Source organism: Oncorhynchus nerka, linkage group LG3 (genome assembly GCF_034236695.1).
Source record: "Oncorhynchus nerka isolate Pitt River linkage group LG3, Oner_Uvic_2.0, whole genome shotgun sequence".
NCBI lineage: Eukaryota > Metazoa > Chordata > Actinopteri > Salmoniformes > Salmonidae > Oncorhynchus > Oncorhynchus nerka.
The window spans coordinates 49061991-49078453 of record NC_088398.1 but is presented as its reverse complement, the minus strand read 5'-3'; the positions used below and the strand labels follow the sequence as shown (position 1 = coordinate 49078453).

The following is a 16463-nucleotide window of genomic DNA, read 5'->3' as shown; positions in this document are numbered from 1 at the left end:
CCATAATTGAAATCAACAGTCCCACACACATTTTGGGCATATAAAAAGAAAACACAAAAAAGTGCCACTAAAAATCAGGAAAGCTGTCAGACCTTATCACGTCGGTGGGTAAGGGAAACGAGCACACATACATTATGCAAATGTGTGAGCAACCATTTCCCTGGAAAAGTTGTGTTTTGAGCAATTAAATCCCTACAGTAGCACAGATAAGAGACAACTTTTAATCAGCATACCTCCGAGTTCCAGCTTGTACTAACACGTCAAGAAGTGTTTTGATTAGCAACTGTAGTAGAACTATAGTCGTTGGAGACAACTTACTGAGTGAGCGTCTGTGTTCAGATTCCTTTGTGCAGGGGGAATCAGGTGCAGGTTTTGGCAGTGACAGTGTCTTGCGAGGCAACCCATGTCTGGGTAGGTACTCTGTACTGTTTGCTCTCTGTATGCCAGGCTTGCCAGAGGCCTGTCCTCCAGCTCCTGTAGACTACATCAGAAAGGAGGTTACAACCTTTCAGAGTCCAAAGGTAACTGGTTGCATACAGTAACTCATTATTAACAGTCATTAATTCAGTAAAGTAGGTCTATGCGATTATCTGCACTACGTGGAACATACAATTATATGTTTGACCTGATATATAGTCAATGATCTATGGAATTGTCTTGCTTTCATTTTGAGAAGCATGTTATGACTAAGCAATATTCTGAATGATTTAGTCATCATTTCAATATCCAAAATCATAAACACTTCAGAAATGTTGAACTTCAGATACACCGTCTGTACGAAACAGGAAACTGCTTACCAAGTTGTCAGCTGTGCTTTTAATAGCATTATGCCATTTACATATTGTGGGGTAATTGTCAGCCTGGAGAAGGAACTCACTGCCAGAGCTGGTTGTTATCTGGAACAGAGAATGCTCAAATTGACCTCAATAAAGGTACAACAACAAACAGGCCTTTACCTAATGCATTCCCATGAAGCGGGGTATAATACATACCGAATAGCAAAGGTTAGAATTCATAATACAATCAATATTTACATGTTCTTGTCATTTTAATGACACCTTACTGATCCACATGAGTTTATAAGACTATGCTCACTCCAGCATCAGCAGACATTGTACTTGATACTCATTCCCTTGGTCTGTTGAGTCTTTTCAGCTATGTGCCTGTTAATATGTGTGCTCTCTGTGTTTGACAAGAAGCTCACGTTGTGCAGGGTGTGTGTGTGTGTGTGTGCCAAAAGAAGAGACAAATGCAGACTGTATTCTCAGAGGGGAAAACATAATTAGTGTGATACTTGTCATCTTAATATCAGGCCTGTTCTGCATCTCTGCAACAGTGTAGTAACAGCATTTGGCGCCGTCAAACAGGATAACTGTACTGTTAGTAAAAGTCTTTGAGAAACCATGACATCAAGGTCAGCATTGTCAAGTGTGGTTGATATTACAGCTGATTAAATTTTGCTCATGTTTTGTAACGGAAATGGTAAAAATAACATAAAAGGAGATAAAATGGTATTTCATACCATACATAACGATGAAACTTATTTTTTGCATGTTATCTTCCTAAATTAGTTAAAATGTTGAAAATTGTTCATCATTCATCTATGTGATAATTCCTTAGAGGAAGTGTTTTTACCGTATGGAGTTTGGGATGTGAGTAACCTTTTCCCCTTCGTATATTAATATCTCTTTAATCCAGCATGAAAAGCCAGACCAGACTGTAATTATTTTTGTCACACGAAACCTTTTAACAAATTCTGAGGAGGAAATTTCATATTTTATCAACAACCATGCTTGCAAAGTCACTCGTAGCCTTGGGGAGTAGCATCTCACATCTTGCTGTCCCAATATTCCACTCATGCAATCATGGTTACCCTACATGGACCTTCAAAGTTTGGGACTATTGTGGAACTGACTTTTGTGACTTCCTTACAAAGCGTCAGGAGCAGTTAAGCAGCATGCCTTTGTGATGCCAGATAAAAACAGAGAATGGTTAGGGGCACCATCCTTGTCAGAGTGAGTTTGCCATCCCTCTTTTCTTGGGTTACAAGCATCTGAACAAGCATGTTTGTTCTGGAACATTGTTTTTCCTCGAGGCTTCCCCAGGACGTGTCAGTAATAGGCTCTGCAATCACGCTGCAATGTGGGGGACAGGTTACGGGGAGGCTCACTGGTGAATCTGAAAGTGCTCTCCAAACAATCACAAACACACAAACCCTGAGCTCCGAGGATCTATTTTCTGTTCTCTAACATAAAGTATGTGTAATCAGATACACAAAACATTTAAAAAATGCATACAGGAACTTGTGTAAAAAAATGTTCAACCACTACCATGTACAGTACACCCTATAAATAACAACACAGATCGGTTGTGTTTGTATCACCTCTTCTCTCCATGATTAACTGGAACATAATGGACTTGGATAGGTTGTTTTATAACCCAAGTTAGATGTATTTGCATGAATTTTGCATTAGTTACAGTCTGTTCCTCTTATAAATGTTAGATGGTGGACACACTAAGCTCCCCCTCTATTCCCACAGGGGACTGATCTAGCTACCTTCAACTAGGATGACTGTATGCATTGATGTTTCATTTTGCCATTCACAGCCCCTCGTAATTGTATAATTTGGCAGAAATGATTTACACCAGTATGTCAGAGCTCTAGAATCATAGTACGAGTTGATTTGAAGAATGAGTAAAGCAACCTTTCACGTACATTATTAATATCAAATGGGAGATTTGCAAAGATTTTGAAGTTATGTGCCTGGATGTCAACTTCAAATGATAAGCCTAAAATCCTAGGCCTTGAAAGAGGAAACCAATATTAGTGACTGTTTATTAACTGGTCCCTGCAACTTGGAATCTCTGTTGAAATCCAATGTGTCCATATCATGGTGAAGCTAGCCTACAATCCTCTTCATATTGGGGTTTAAGACTCAGGATTTATCATGTAGTCCATGGGATCCTCATACAGAAATGCATCCTGAACATTTACGTCCCTTTTCTCTTCCTGCCATCTTGGAAACAGAACCCTATTGAAATGTCTGGCTTACACCAAAGTATATCTGACTTCCTGATAAGGCAGACTCTTCCCTCTGAAGTTTAATAAAAAATTGAGAGCGAACTGCTTAAAAAATATATATGTATTTTTTAGGAGCATCTTAAAGATGCATTTAAGATTATCTGAAGCAGCGCAGAGAAATGACAGCGGACGCTTCGTGTCTATTCATTCAGTTAATGAAAAATGGAGATAAGCTCCTTCAACTAAATATGGCCTTACCCAGTCTCCATGTTCACATGTCAACTGTCCTAATCTGAGCCAGCACAAAAGGTACAGTGTGTAGGGCACCGCCTCTCAGGCTCATATTGAGCTGTAGGTTCGTTGGGACGACGCAAACTCCTTAGTATGCCATGATATTAATCCTGACGTGTACAGGCCTCTTGAACTAAGAGATGGTGATTTTAATTAGCATGGTCATTTTATTCTCAGGCAAATGTTTGCTGGAGATGCTAATGTATGTGAAAGCAGATAGATCCCCCCCCAAAGGCCCTTCATATCAACATGCTAGCTATAGTCCAAATGGAACACTACAGACAATGTAGGAGGTGCAGGCTAATTCAACACTCACATCCAGGTCCCCACAGTCAAACAAAACAATAGGCAAACATATTAATTAATAAAGAAGGACTATGGGAAATAAAAATGTGATTATATAGTTTATACCACTGGTTAACATTGTTCTTTATAACCAACAGACCAATTGTTGGTTATTCATAGACTGTTATGAAATGTAAGGTATTATAGGAGATAATCAGCCTTGACAACGCAATGGAAATGCATTGTAAAATGACTGCATATAAAGGGTATGACTTGACTTCTATTCAGGGAATATATTCAGCTCATTGCCACGATACAAAAACAAAAGTCAAAAGTTTTATGTGTATTTTTAAGAAGTGAAATGCAGTTATAGTAACCAGTGCAAAGTAGTGTTTTGCTTTTAGAAATGAAAAAGAATATGAAATAAATCTATTTTTTTTCATCACATTTCTTAATAAAGAGGGTGTTGAATTTCTGGGCTATATTTTGACTGGAGACATTAATATTTAAATATGCACAGCGGAGCAGAGAGGAGAGTGCCATTTGTGCCTTTACATTTGCATGTGGCTCTTAAATTAAACATTAATTGTGGTTCTTCATAAAGGAACAATGCAATGTTGAAGCATTCTACTTTGCCAAGTTAATTATTTCCAATTTGCAACAAAATATCTGTAGATGTGTCAAAACTCCGATGATAATCACAGAAAGAAAAGTTCTTAGAATAACAGTGGAAATAGTGTGAAATTAAAGAGTATCTAAGTGTTGGATGCTTTTTATTTAGGTCTGACCTGAGCAGAATGTTAATCCTGCAATGTACTGCTGAGTTATCATAGGCCAAGGCGACAGTTGTCATAAGAATGTTCCATCATTTGCTGAAAATGTAATAAATCTCCACAATTCATAACCCACAAATTGCTTACTTCTCTTCTCTTTGCTCCATGACCTGAACTCATCCCAGATGCTCAATCCTGGTGGCTCACATTTCTTCACATAAGAAAGGTATAACATTTAATACTGTGTGATGCATGTCTGGCTAGAATTAAGTCATGTGGTTTAACTGAAGTTCATTTCTAAGTTGTAATCTCCAAGGCAATCTGCTGTTGGGGGTTTAAATCCTTCCACCGTACTGGCGATTAACATACTATATACTTTCACTGTTTCTCTGAAGAACCAAATTAATGCCCACTTCAATGTAAGCAGCTTTGAGGAAGAAGGGCCACACCACAAATACCTTTTCTACGCTCTGGGACTACCAGAGAGAGACTGTCATTTTAACGGATTAAGTCCTCATCTCAAGTCTCCAGAGACCCAGTTCAGAGGGAGCGTTACGAAGGTAACTTACAGCTACGCAATCAACGTAACGCAATGCCGATGCAATTTAATAAACTATGATGTTTTCCACTTGTTTCCCTCCTTTGAATAAGAACACTGTGTTCCAGTGACCGAATAAAATACACAGATAAAAGCCTTTTTAAAACAAAGGGGGGGAGGGGGGGGGGGGGGGGTTGCGTGCGAGAAAGTACCAGCTGAGAGAATGACATGGGGAACCTGACTACGTCTTGTTAGGGCTCAGGCCTTAGATGACGGCTAGTGTTTCACAAGGTGACATTCTGTGTTAATCTGGGACTATTGCCAGCTGCCTTGCGACTCTGTTGTCATAAAGTATCTGTGTTTAAGGGTTACAAGGAAGAATCTTTCAAACGCTCACGTTGTTTAAAAAATATATATATATATATATATATATATTTTACATGGTTTGTGGAGAAAGAGACAAGATATAAAAATCACAGTGCCACTTTACTTCACAGCTTATAATAAATGTGTAATAACTTAGTAACAAAGTGGAGCTGTAACTATCCTTATTCCGAGCTGGGAGTAATGTGCTATCCATATGTATAAAAATACAACGCATGATGGTAGTCTACCAGATCACAGAGTGGCAAACAGACAGGCCTTCCTCTCATAACAAACAAAATACATTACCATTATGTAAATAGATTGATATACAATGATCTTACGACCCCATTTGAAGCCCTAAGATCTTGCCATCCTCCTGGGCCAATTAGCCATAACACTTATCACAAAGTCACTCCGAAGCATATCAATCCGTGCGCATGGCCGTGAGGTACAGTGTGAAACGCCAGTTGTGATAACACTGTTAAAGAGCTCCAGACTCCCGCAGCTCTGACACCACGGAGACATGCATCACTACAATATGGTGCATGTCTTAGTGGTGCGGTCTCTACCCTCCAGCCAGGAGGACAAGAAATGACAAGACAGGAGGTGAATGAAGTAGTAGCAGTGGAGAATGAAATGCAAGGATATGCTCATTATATAAAATGTGATTGCTCAAAATCAAACAAAATGTGGTATTATTCATTCATTGATCTGGATATTGCTATTATGGTCCAACTAACTTTTCCATTAACATTCTAGTATAGGCAGTATTTTAAATAAACTAAGCTACTAGTTGATGGCCGATGCCAGCTTCTTTTTGGGTGTAGCCCTTTCCTGCAGTCAAATGACCAAATAACCCTCTAGTGGCTTCATGGGTGGAATGTTATTAATATTTTTCATAATTTCATCATTAATAAACATGAAAAAATAAAAAATATGCAAAGAATACGGTGTTTCTATGTGAAACGGTTTTGTTATATTTCAGTCTTCTGTGATGTATATAAAGTGTAATATTTGGAAAACTCCAAATTAAATACATTCAACTCTATATCTGACATGGTACAGGTGTCTTCTTCCCCCCATAACCATGTCTGTGAGGTATATACTTTTGTTTCAAAGTAGATTTGTTTAAGACTAGCAAGGAACACTCTGTGTGAACCTGATTTAGCCCACAGCAGTAAAAGGTTAACCACAGGTCAATCTCCTAGACCTCACCAAAGTAGTGTTGGCTAGTACAAGCAAAGTCTGTGTCTGTGAGAGGCTACCTCTATATGTGTGTGATGTGGGATCCATTTTGGGAGCGAGCCACTCCTATTCACAATCGTAATCACGGCTGGTCATCAAGAAGCAATCAGGCACCGTGAGCTTTAAGACAGATGGCATTAAAGTAGTCAGGTCAGCAGCTTTGGACGATTACATCCTGGGATCAGGGGACCAGTAGGCACGGGATAAATCCTACTCCTACTGTACAAACTATAACCTGCTCTGACTATCTACTGTACTGATCTTTCAGTTGCTTTAAATAGTAAATACATTAATTTACATCGATCTGGTCCAGCTTTTTTATTTATTTGCTCCACTCAAGATACAGCTCCTACACTTCAGGGCCTGGCTGATGCATAATGATGTGGAGGTGTTTAGTATCTCTGTGTTGGTGTAACAAGGGCCAAGCCAGTTGTAAAAGTCAATGCCTTTCATCTGACTGAACTTTAGAAAGGTTGAGGCGCATACAGAAATCCAAAGATCAAAAACTGTCTTAACCTCAATGAACTTCTTCCGAAAAAAATTAGGATGACATCCTGACAGTATAATTCACCTTTAACACTCAGAAGGATGCTTCCTGAAGTGATTACGGGTCTTTCGCAAGAATATTAAACTTTCCTGTTGATTAGTCAAGATAAAGCAATGTTTTTAGAGTGGTGCAGGTTAAAGCTCCTCCACTAAAATGGACTCATTATTTTCTAGCCCTGGGCTCTATTTCATCATCTTAGTTGTTTCTGTCTTCTCTCCATGGTTGTTGTTGAAGTCTGTTTTTCCACATCGTGACAATGCGAAGGATGTTTGTCAGAGCAGAGAGGGTACAGGGGCCTCACAGCGAGAGTCGCCCAAAACTCCAAAGAATCAATTAGTGATGAGAGAAGGATGCTGGTGTTGACGTCTCTGTAGCCGCGGCCAGTGGGTTTAACCAGACGCCTTTGACACTACACCACTTTTTGTCTCTCTTTCTTCTGGTGGAGTTGACGCAATTTGGACTTTTCTGCTCCTTTTGTTATTTGCTTTTAACTCACTCACGCCAGACTCAAACACTGAAATATGCAGAAAGGCATGAAAAATGCACGACCACTTATTCAAAGTTGTGCTCCTTTTCATTTGTTGAGCAACGTCAGAGATACTTCTAGTTTTATTAGCCTCGTGGGATAGTTTTTGAGCCGTTAGCCCTTTTCAAACAGACTATCTGCTTTCATCAATGCTGAAAACAGTTAAAAAAAAAAAAAAATCATGTTGAAATTCTTATGAATTGCTTTTGGTTATAAAGACAGTGTGCCAGGCATTTCCATTCAGTTTTGACATATTATTTTTAGTATATAATTTGGGGCGTGCTTACATTTGTCCTGTTAAACACAAGTTTGTAGTGGAAATGTGTTTTTTGCATATCCCAACCCCCTGAACCCCCCCACAGGGAGTAGGGTCACAGTCACCATTGAACAGCATCGCTGAGGCAATTAGGGTTAAGTGCCTTGCTCAGCTACAGATTTTTATATATATTTATTATCTTGTCAGCTCCGGTCCTCAAACCAGCAACCTTTCAGTTACTGGCCCAACACTCTCACCTCAAGGCTACCTGCCATCCCTGGTATGACAGCTCAATATAGATAGACTGCAGTTTGGAATACAGAGTTCTGCTCATGGTGTCTGACTTTGATCGGACAATGTTAGCCTTATACAGCCTTATATATGGTCTGGTTTATGGTTCCCCAAGGTAAATTATGACCTCTCCTCATGTCCCTTTTCTGCATCATGTCCCCTCCTACCTCTATGATTCTTCAAATGTTTTTTTTTTTTATCACAGTACAAATAGTGAAGTTTAAACAATCTCTGTTCTTCAGTGAACCTTTTTGTATGTTTTTACAATCTTATGTATCATAAGGCAGCCGTGTGACGAACAATGACATATCTCATATCTCATATTGCAGTCAAATATGTGTATTTCCTGTCAATCCTCATGCGATGTTTAACCTGAGACTGATGCAGACGCAGAAGTGACTTACTCTCAGCCTCAAAACAACCACATCACAATTGACCACAGTTTTCTCTGGTTTCTAACTATGTTTGTGTATGCATTCTTTCCGTGAGCATGGCACAAGATACGGGGGTCCCTCAGGTGTCAAAGGAATCCAAATACAAAGACCAGAGCTCCCTCCTTGTTTCTGCAAGGTTACGTTTCACTTTGTCAACCCTGGCTGTGTAACTGATAGCCTGATAAAAATGTAGCAGACATGAACCTTGCATTGTTTTAAGAATTTCCTATGTAGAGACCAAGTGAAGGTTATTCACAGTGTCTCGCTAAGCTGAAGTGTGGAGTAACCTTGAAGGAAAACAAAGTCCCTCCTTCCTTAAGCTCCTGATAGGGCAATACTGAATCATGAAGAACAATGTCCATCTATTCATAAACACAAATTATGATATTGGTGAGTGAAGAGATAACGGGAAGGGTGAGTAACAGACTTGTGTCAATTCTAAAAAGAAGCATGCAGCTGAATAAATACTGTGGGTGACAATGGCCTCAGTTAACACCCTCCTCCCATTCCCATCCTCTTTCCCCTGCTTGTGGAATATGGAAGACCTTTGTGTCACCAAACTTGTCACTCCTCCACAATGACAAAAAGAAAGAAAAAAGTGAATAAATAAACTGGGTAGATGAATAACATGAACACCTATTTCTGAACAATTTTCATCAAAAACTTTTTCTAACACTTTTACTATTCCTTCAGCTGCCCTCGAGCCAAACCAGAGCTCTCTTCTAACCATGTTAATCCCCTTGCAGGACCCCCCATAAACTGATTGAACCACTTCCTCAGTCGATCACACATTCACTAAACTTTCAACTTTATAGATAAGAAAAACATACTTTTTTTTCAGGCGGGCATTGGCTTAATGAGTCAGTTTCAGCTCTCCTCTATCCTTTTACCCACGACTTCCTCTAGAAAGAGCAGGTTGGCTGCTTCCTGCCTGCCAAGCAGCCATGTCACTGATCTGAAAAGCTACTGCGGGGAAAAACAGCTGGTGAGTACTGAGGTCTTAGAAAGTCAACGCTGACTGACTGAGAGGCACATTTCTCAGGGTCATGACCCTGTGATCTTCGGCTGGGTAGCCTGTTAATGACAACACTGTCCAGGGAGGACACTTCCTTACTGGAATGTTCACAGAGAATGATAGTGATAGAGAGCTGAGCGGAAAATAAGGTTCGGCTTCATGCCTATTTGATTGCAGGATTTATTGAGCTGAGGCTCCTTGTCATATTTGGACATTGGATTTGAAGCGCAATCAATCGATATATCTTGTGCATTTGAAATGTTGGATTTGGAAGAAATCCAGGAATCTAGGTGAAAGCTATGATCCCTTATTGATGTCACCTGTTAAATCCCCTTCAATCCGTGTAGATGAAGGGGAGGAGACAGGTTAAAGAAGGATTTCCATGGCCCAAAGAATTGAGGCTGTTCTGAGGGCAAAAAGGTGTGCAACTCAATATTAGGAAGGTGTTCCTAATGTTTTGTACATTTAGTGTATATACTGATGCCATCAATCAAGGTTTAAAGTTGAGAGTCACATTTATGTCTGCAAACACTGGGTACTTTGCAGGAAATTTGAATTATTCCTTATCAAATCTCGTGAATGGCCTTTTGAGATCACCATTTTCAATAGTGCCAAACTCATCAAGTCTGTTAACCGGTCCTTAGTTTATGTGGTTCAATAGAGTAATTATGTTGTCATCGTCCTTGAAATATCATAGAAATTGGGATCTATCTGGAAGTCAGAGATATGGGGAGCGGAGATACTGTATAAGCGGGCTAACAAAACAAACATTTCTATTATATTTTTGTAATCGTATCTACTCATCTGACAGGCATATCTTTGTGAGGTATTTCTTCGATTATTGTATAAATCAGTCTCTGGAATGGTGCGAAATTAAAACTAACTTTCCGTACTAATTTTAACTGTAATCCTAGTGTTGATTGACAATGTTGTCAGAACTCAGAATAGCTTTGCGTCGGCATTAAACACACTTTTCTGTCCACAGCACTTGGATTATTTAAGATTATGGTGTAATTCCCATTTTAATCTTCACTGCATTAAGATTTTGGGGCTGAAATACTATGCGGAAGAGTAGCGACCGGCAGCGATGAAGTGTCTTAAGCGTCTGATGAGATCGTGAAATCTGCTCTCATCCTCGTCCTTTTCTCCCGCTTATCACAGCATTTTTTTTTCTCATGAAAACTTGTGCTGCCACCGCCAATGAATTGATCATCAGTTTGCTTTGCTGGCTTAAGCTTTTATCAAAGAGTATCTTGAAAAGGCAAAAATAAGATAGTACTGTGAAGTTCAAAGGTCTAATTCCCTACACTAAAGGCCACTGGGTCTGAGGAGACTAGATGTTGGCTTAACATCACCTTCAAATGCAATCTGACTCAATTGAAATGTCTTCTCTCGCTCAGCCCAGTCAAAACTGTTCGCTGCTCTGGCCCCCCAATGGTGGAACAAACTCCCTCACGACGCCAGGACAGCGGAGTCAATCACCACCTTCCGGAGACACCTGAAACCCCACCTCTTTAAGGAATACCTAGGATAGGATAAAGTAATCCTTCTCACCCCCCCCCCCCACCTTAAAAGATTTAGATGCACTATTGTAAAGTGGCTGTTCCACTGGATGTCATAAGGTGAATGCACCAATTTGTAAGTCGCTCTGGATAAGAGCGTCTGCTAAATGACTTAAATGTAAAAAAAAAATGAAATGGTCTCTGAACAGGTGGTTGAAGCAACAAAAAATAATTTATGAAAATGTATCAAATATCTTACGTTGAGTCTATTATATACTGAAATTATCAAGGAAAGAGTGCATCCGAGAACATCCCATCATCAACAACTGAAACAGACAATTTGCAGGCTGCTCAGTTTTATTGTAAACTTGCTTGATCCTTGTATTCATGCAGAAACAAAATGGCCGTACCTGAACCACGTTCTTCCGGCTGGACCTCTCTGTTGTCCATTCAACCACGACCCCACAGAGATCCACCCCATCAGGGCTGCAGCCAGGTTTCTACAGACATATAAGAGGCAGAGTGGAGAGGTGTTTAGTGAATAAAGGTTACTATTCTGAACAAAAATATAAACGCAACATGTAAAGTGTTTGTCCCATGTTTCATGAGCTGAAATAAAAGATCCCACAAAAATCTTATTTCTCTCAAATTTTGTGAACAAATTTGTTTACATCTCATTTAGTGAGCATTTTTCCTTTGCCAAGATAATCCATCCACCTGACAGGTGTGGCACATCAAGAAGCTGATTAAACAGCATGATCATTACACAGGTGCACTTTGTGCTGGGGACAATAAAATGCCACTCTAAAATGTGCAGTTTTGTCACACAACACAATGCCACAGATGTTTTGAGGGAGCTTGCAAATGGCATGCTGACCGCAGGAATGTCCTCCAGAGCTCTTTCCAGAGAATTGAATACTCATTTCTCTGCCATAAGCCAAAAGTTATTTTAGATAATTGAGCAGTACGTCCAACTGGCCTCACAACTGCAAACTAAGTGTGATCACACCAGCCGAGGACCTCCACATCTGGCTTCTTCACCTGCGGAATAATCTGAGACCAGCTACCCGGACATCTGATGAAAATGTGGATTTGCAAAACTGAAGAATTTCTGCACAAACTGTCAGAAACCTCCTCAGGGAAGCTCAGCTGCTGCGTGCTCATCGTCCTCACCATGGTCTTGACCTGAATGCTGTTCGGCGTTGTAACCAAGTTCAGTGGCTAAAGACTCACCTTCGATGGCCACTGGCATGCTGGAGGAGTGTGCTCTTTAGATTCATCGCGTTTTCAACTGGCAGATGGCGTGTATGGCATCGTGTGGGCGAGCGGTTTGCTGATGTCAACGTTGTGAACAGAGTGCCCCATGGTGGCAGTGGGGTTATGGTATGGGCAGGCATAAGTTACAAAAACAATTACATGTCAATTTGATTGCACAGAAGTACCCTGATGAGATCCTGAGGCCCATTGTCGAGTCATTCATCTGCAGCCATCTCATGTTTCAGCATGATAATGCACAGCCCCATGTTGCAAGGATCTGTACACAATTCTTGGAAGCTGAAAATGTACGACAGCATGTTCCAGTTCCCACCCATACTCAGCAACTTCACACAGCCATCAAAGAGGAATGGGACAACATTACACAGGCCATAATCAACAGCCTGATCAACTCTATGTGAAGGAGATGCATGAGGCAAATGCATGAGGCAAATGGTGGTCACACCAGATACTGACTAGTTTTCTGATCCATGACCCTACCTTTTTTAAAGTTATCTGTGACCAAAAGATGCATATCTGTATTCCCAGTCATGAGAAATCCATAGATTAGGGCCTAATGTATTCATTTCAACTGACTGATTTCCCTATATGAACTTTGACATTTTGTGTGTTGTGTTTGTTTAACGGCAGATTTCTTCTTCGTCCGAAGAGGAGTAAGGATCGGACCAAGATGCAGCGTGGTAAGTGTTCATGACAATTTATTTCAAAAACGAACTGAACACTGAAATACAAAAACAATAAACGATGTGATGAAAACGAAAACCGAAACAGAGCCGGCGACAAACACTCACACGGAAACAAACACCCACAAACCAACAGTGAAACCCAGGCTACCTAAGTATGATTCTCAATCAGAGACAACTAACGACACTTGCCTCTGAGAACCATACTAGGCTGAACACAAAAACCAACATAGAAAAACAAACATAGACTGCCCACCCCAACTCACGCCCTGACCATACTAAATAAAGACAAAACAAAGGAAATAAAGGTCAGAACGTGACAGTTTGTATTTTTGTTCAGTGTAGTTTCACTGCTGTGTTTGTGAATGGGACTCTTAAATGTATCATAGTTGTGCAGTAAATATCAAAAATAAATGTTTAAAGAGGGACGCTTTCTCTATAATGGACAGATATTTGATATAAATCACAATGAATAAACAAAAGGAAGTGCTGTAAACTGAGAATGTACATGTGCTGTAATTCTCTATCCTTCAAACCTTTAATATCTGATTCATATCTTCTATGGAATTAAAGAAGCGGTGTGTAACCGTATGTAAACAAGAATGGTATAATTTTCAGACAAAGAGAATGTGATTTAGAAAATGTAGCTTTTTTAAAGAAGAACTAATCAGTGTTAAAGGCATGGGAACTCATTTAGATATAATTTCCCTTTATTGTGGTCTCAGACGAGGGAAATCAAGGGTAAATTATAGTGAGATGCTGTAGAAAATTAAGATGATAAGGACATTCTACAACAGTATTACAATGTAGTATCACAATACACTGTAAACACCATAAATCAGAATCAAATCAAACTATTTTAGGCCTTGATTTGCTCACTGAGATCCCACATGTCCAGCCTGGAATAAACTGAACCTTGACGACTCAATTAACTACCTTGGCTGACAGGTACAGTATTGGATAAATTAGGTGATATTTGATTTATAGTACCTGCCTCAGACAGAGTAAACTACATGTGTTTAAGTTGGATGATGTAAAATACTGCCCATTCTTGTTTCTACTGAATAAATAACTCTCCTTACAGAATGATGTACACATTGCAGGTGAACTCATATATCCTGACTTTATATGCTGGTGACGACATTGTATATTCAGACCCAAACCTAAATACTGCCCACAGCGACCAAATGATAACACAAGAGATTAATAAGCTGTTTATTCTACTCTGAAACAAAGATAAATTAAATTATCAAATGAACACACACACACACACACACACACACACACACACACACACAACCTCCACTGTACCAACTATTTCCATCGGAAAGGGGGGGAGATATGTCAATCTATGTGGAAGTGGAAATGTCTCTCTCGCCCATAATGAACTATTGGACGGGGAGAGTCTGACAGACCGTTGCCCTGGTGGGGCTCAGTAAGGGAGAGGGCTTTGATTAAGTCCTTGGAGCTTCATTAAAAAGCATGGCAAGCTCATTTTAGAGACTCCCCCCAACCACCCCTTCTCTCGCTCTCTCTGCCAGTCACCAGTTTCTCTCTGTCTCGCTCCACCTCTCTCTCTCCCTCTCCATCTCTCTCTCTCTCTCAGAACCACATCAGGGCAGGGTGGATTAAAGTAACATACTATACACACATAGACAGACACACAGACACACATAGACACACATAGACAGACACACAGACACAGACACAGACACACACACACACACACACACACACACACTATATGCAGTCCACTTCACAAGGGGGTAAACAGTTCCTCATTGCTTTTTGATGGGGTGAGCTCCAGTCCTTGGGATCAAAGCCAAAGTTAATTTGCCAGTTTGAGAAATCAGAAAATGAAAAGAAAACGCTTCATTTCTGGCATCAAATTAAAATGCACATAGCGTGTGTTCACTCAACATTTGCACTCATAATGCTAATAGGCAATCCCTCAGAAGGTTGATTTGAGGCTGTAATTGAACATTGCCCCCTCGTATTCAGCAGGTTACCAACCTATTGATGTCACTTTTTTACTTCACAGAACTGCCACTTTTTACTTTACTGTGTGTGTGTATGTAAGTGTGTGTGTGTGTTGTAAAAACCTACCAAATTCGTCAGGGCTTCTTGCTTGCTCTCTTTATAAAACAGAAGTTTATCAGTCTCCAGGACTACCCAAGTTGAAGCCCAGTTCTTCCTCAGTTTTTTGCCTCCGTCTGATATTTTGGCTTTATTCAAATATTCACCTTTCAAAACAACCTGAAATGCATGATGTAACATTTAGCCTTTAACGTATATTAAATCAATTAAATATTAAAATAAAACACATGCTATTTTATCAGTATAAACTAAATAAATATACCTATTTTAATATGTAAAATAGGCCTGCTGAGTTAAAAGCATAGAAACATATTTATAGTGAATAATACTTAAAAGTTAGACTTATAGAAATAGTCTAATAGTCAATAGCAACCATATAGCAATAAAGTATAATAAACCAAATACATTCCTTCCCATATGTTGCCATACAAACAGTTATTTTTGATGACCTGTCATACTCACAAGAGTCTCTGCAGCTCCACCAATGTTATGCTGAGACTGGTTTCTCCGGTGGCGAGAGATCTACAGAAACAGGAAAGCAGAAAAATATATTGAAGAGGAGCCGATTTCCCTGACTGTTTCAAATCAGAGCTGTTGCTTGATTGTGGCCATATTGTCTTAGCTAATAAAATCGGTTCAGTGAAATTAAAGGCGTACAGGTACTGCTAAGAGTCTATGTATTCCATGCAGTAAAGATGATGCAATATACTGCATACAGAGTACGGTTACGTGTGAATGTATCATCAACGTCTATATACAATATACATATACAACGTCTATATCATACAAGACTATACAGTCTCTGATAGTAATGTGTATGGAGCCACCGTGGGGTTAATGAGATGAGACCTCGCATTGTGACAACAGATTGACACCGCACACAACCCAGTGCTAACCAAAATCAGACCATGAGTATTCAGATCAATATCACAGCAATGTAAACACTCGTTCCAAAAGATAAACATGGACACAAATACAGCAAGATTATTGACAGTGTCATTTGACAAATCCATTCTCAACTGCATGTATTTCAGTATTGTAGTAATAGAGTGGCAGCAGAAGCATTACTAGGTATAGCTATAGTAAAAGGTAGCTTAGAAGAGGTTGAGGTTATACATAGTTGAACAAGAGTTCTGCGATATCCACACCCTTTACTATGGAAACACAGCTCACAGAATGTATGGTTTGGTCGTCAGTTTTATCCTTCAGCACGGTGCTGGCCTGCCCTCTACTGTTCAAAGGATAGGCCTACCCCGGCATGCCGAGTCCTATATTCATTATGATTGGGTCCTGCTATATTCTCTCATTAATCACAGT

General features: G+C 39.8%; 1 protein-coding gene across 4 annotated transcripts in view; it reads right to left on the bottom strand.

Annotated features, from left to right (window-relative positions):
- The window catches only part of LOC115109934 (rho GTPase-activating protein 15-like), a 51307-nt gene that overhangs the window by 23852 nt on the left and 10992 nt on the right, over window positions 1-16463 (bottom strand). For all 4 annotated transcript variants that reach the window (XM_065013062.1, XM_029635203.2, XM_029635188.2 and 1 more), the window contains exons 3-7: window positions 15609-15668; window positions 15156-15305; window positions 11502-11591; window positions 798-896; window positions 319-481 (exon numbers count right to left, since the gene is read on the bottom strand). In XM_065013062.1, the coding sequence (XP_064869134.1) occupies window positions 319-481; window positions 798-896; window positions 11502-11591; window positions 15156-15305; window positions 15609-15668 (562 nt within the window). The remainder of the gene's footprint in view (window positions 1-318; window positions 482-797; window positions 897-11501; window positions 11592-15155; window positions 15306-15608; window positions 15669-16463) is intronic.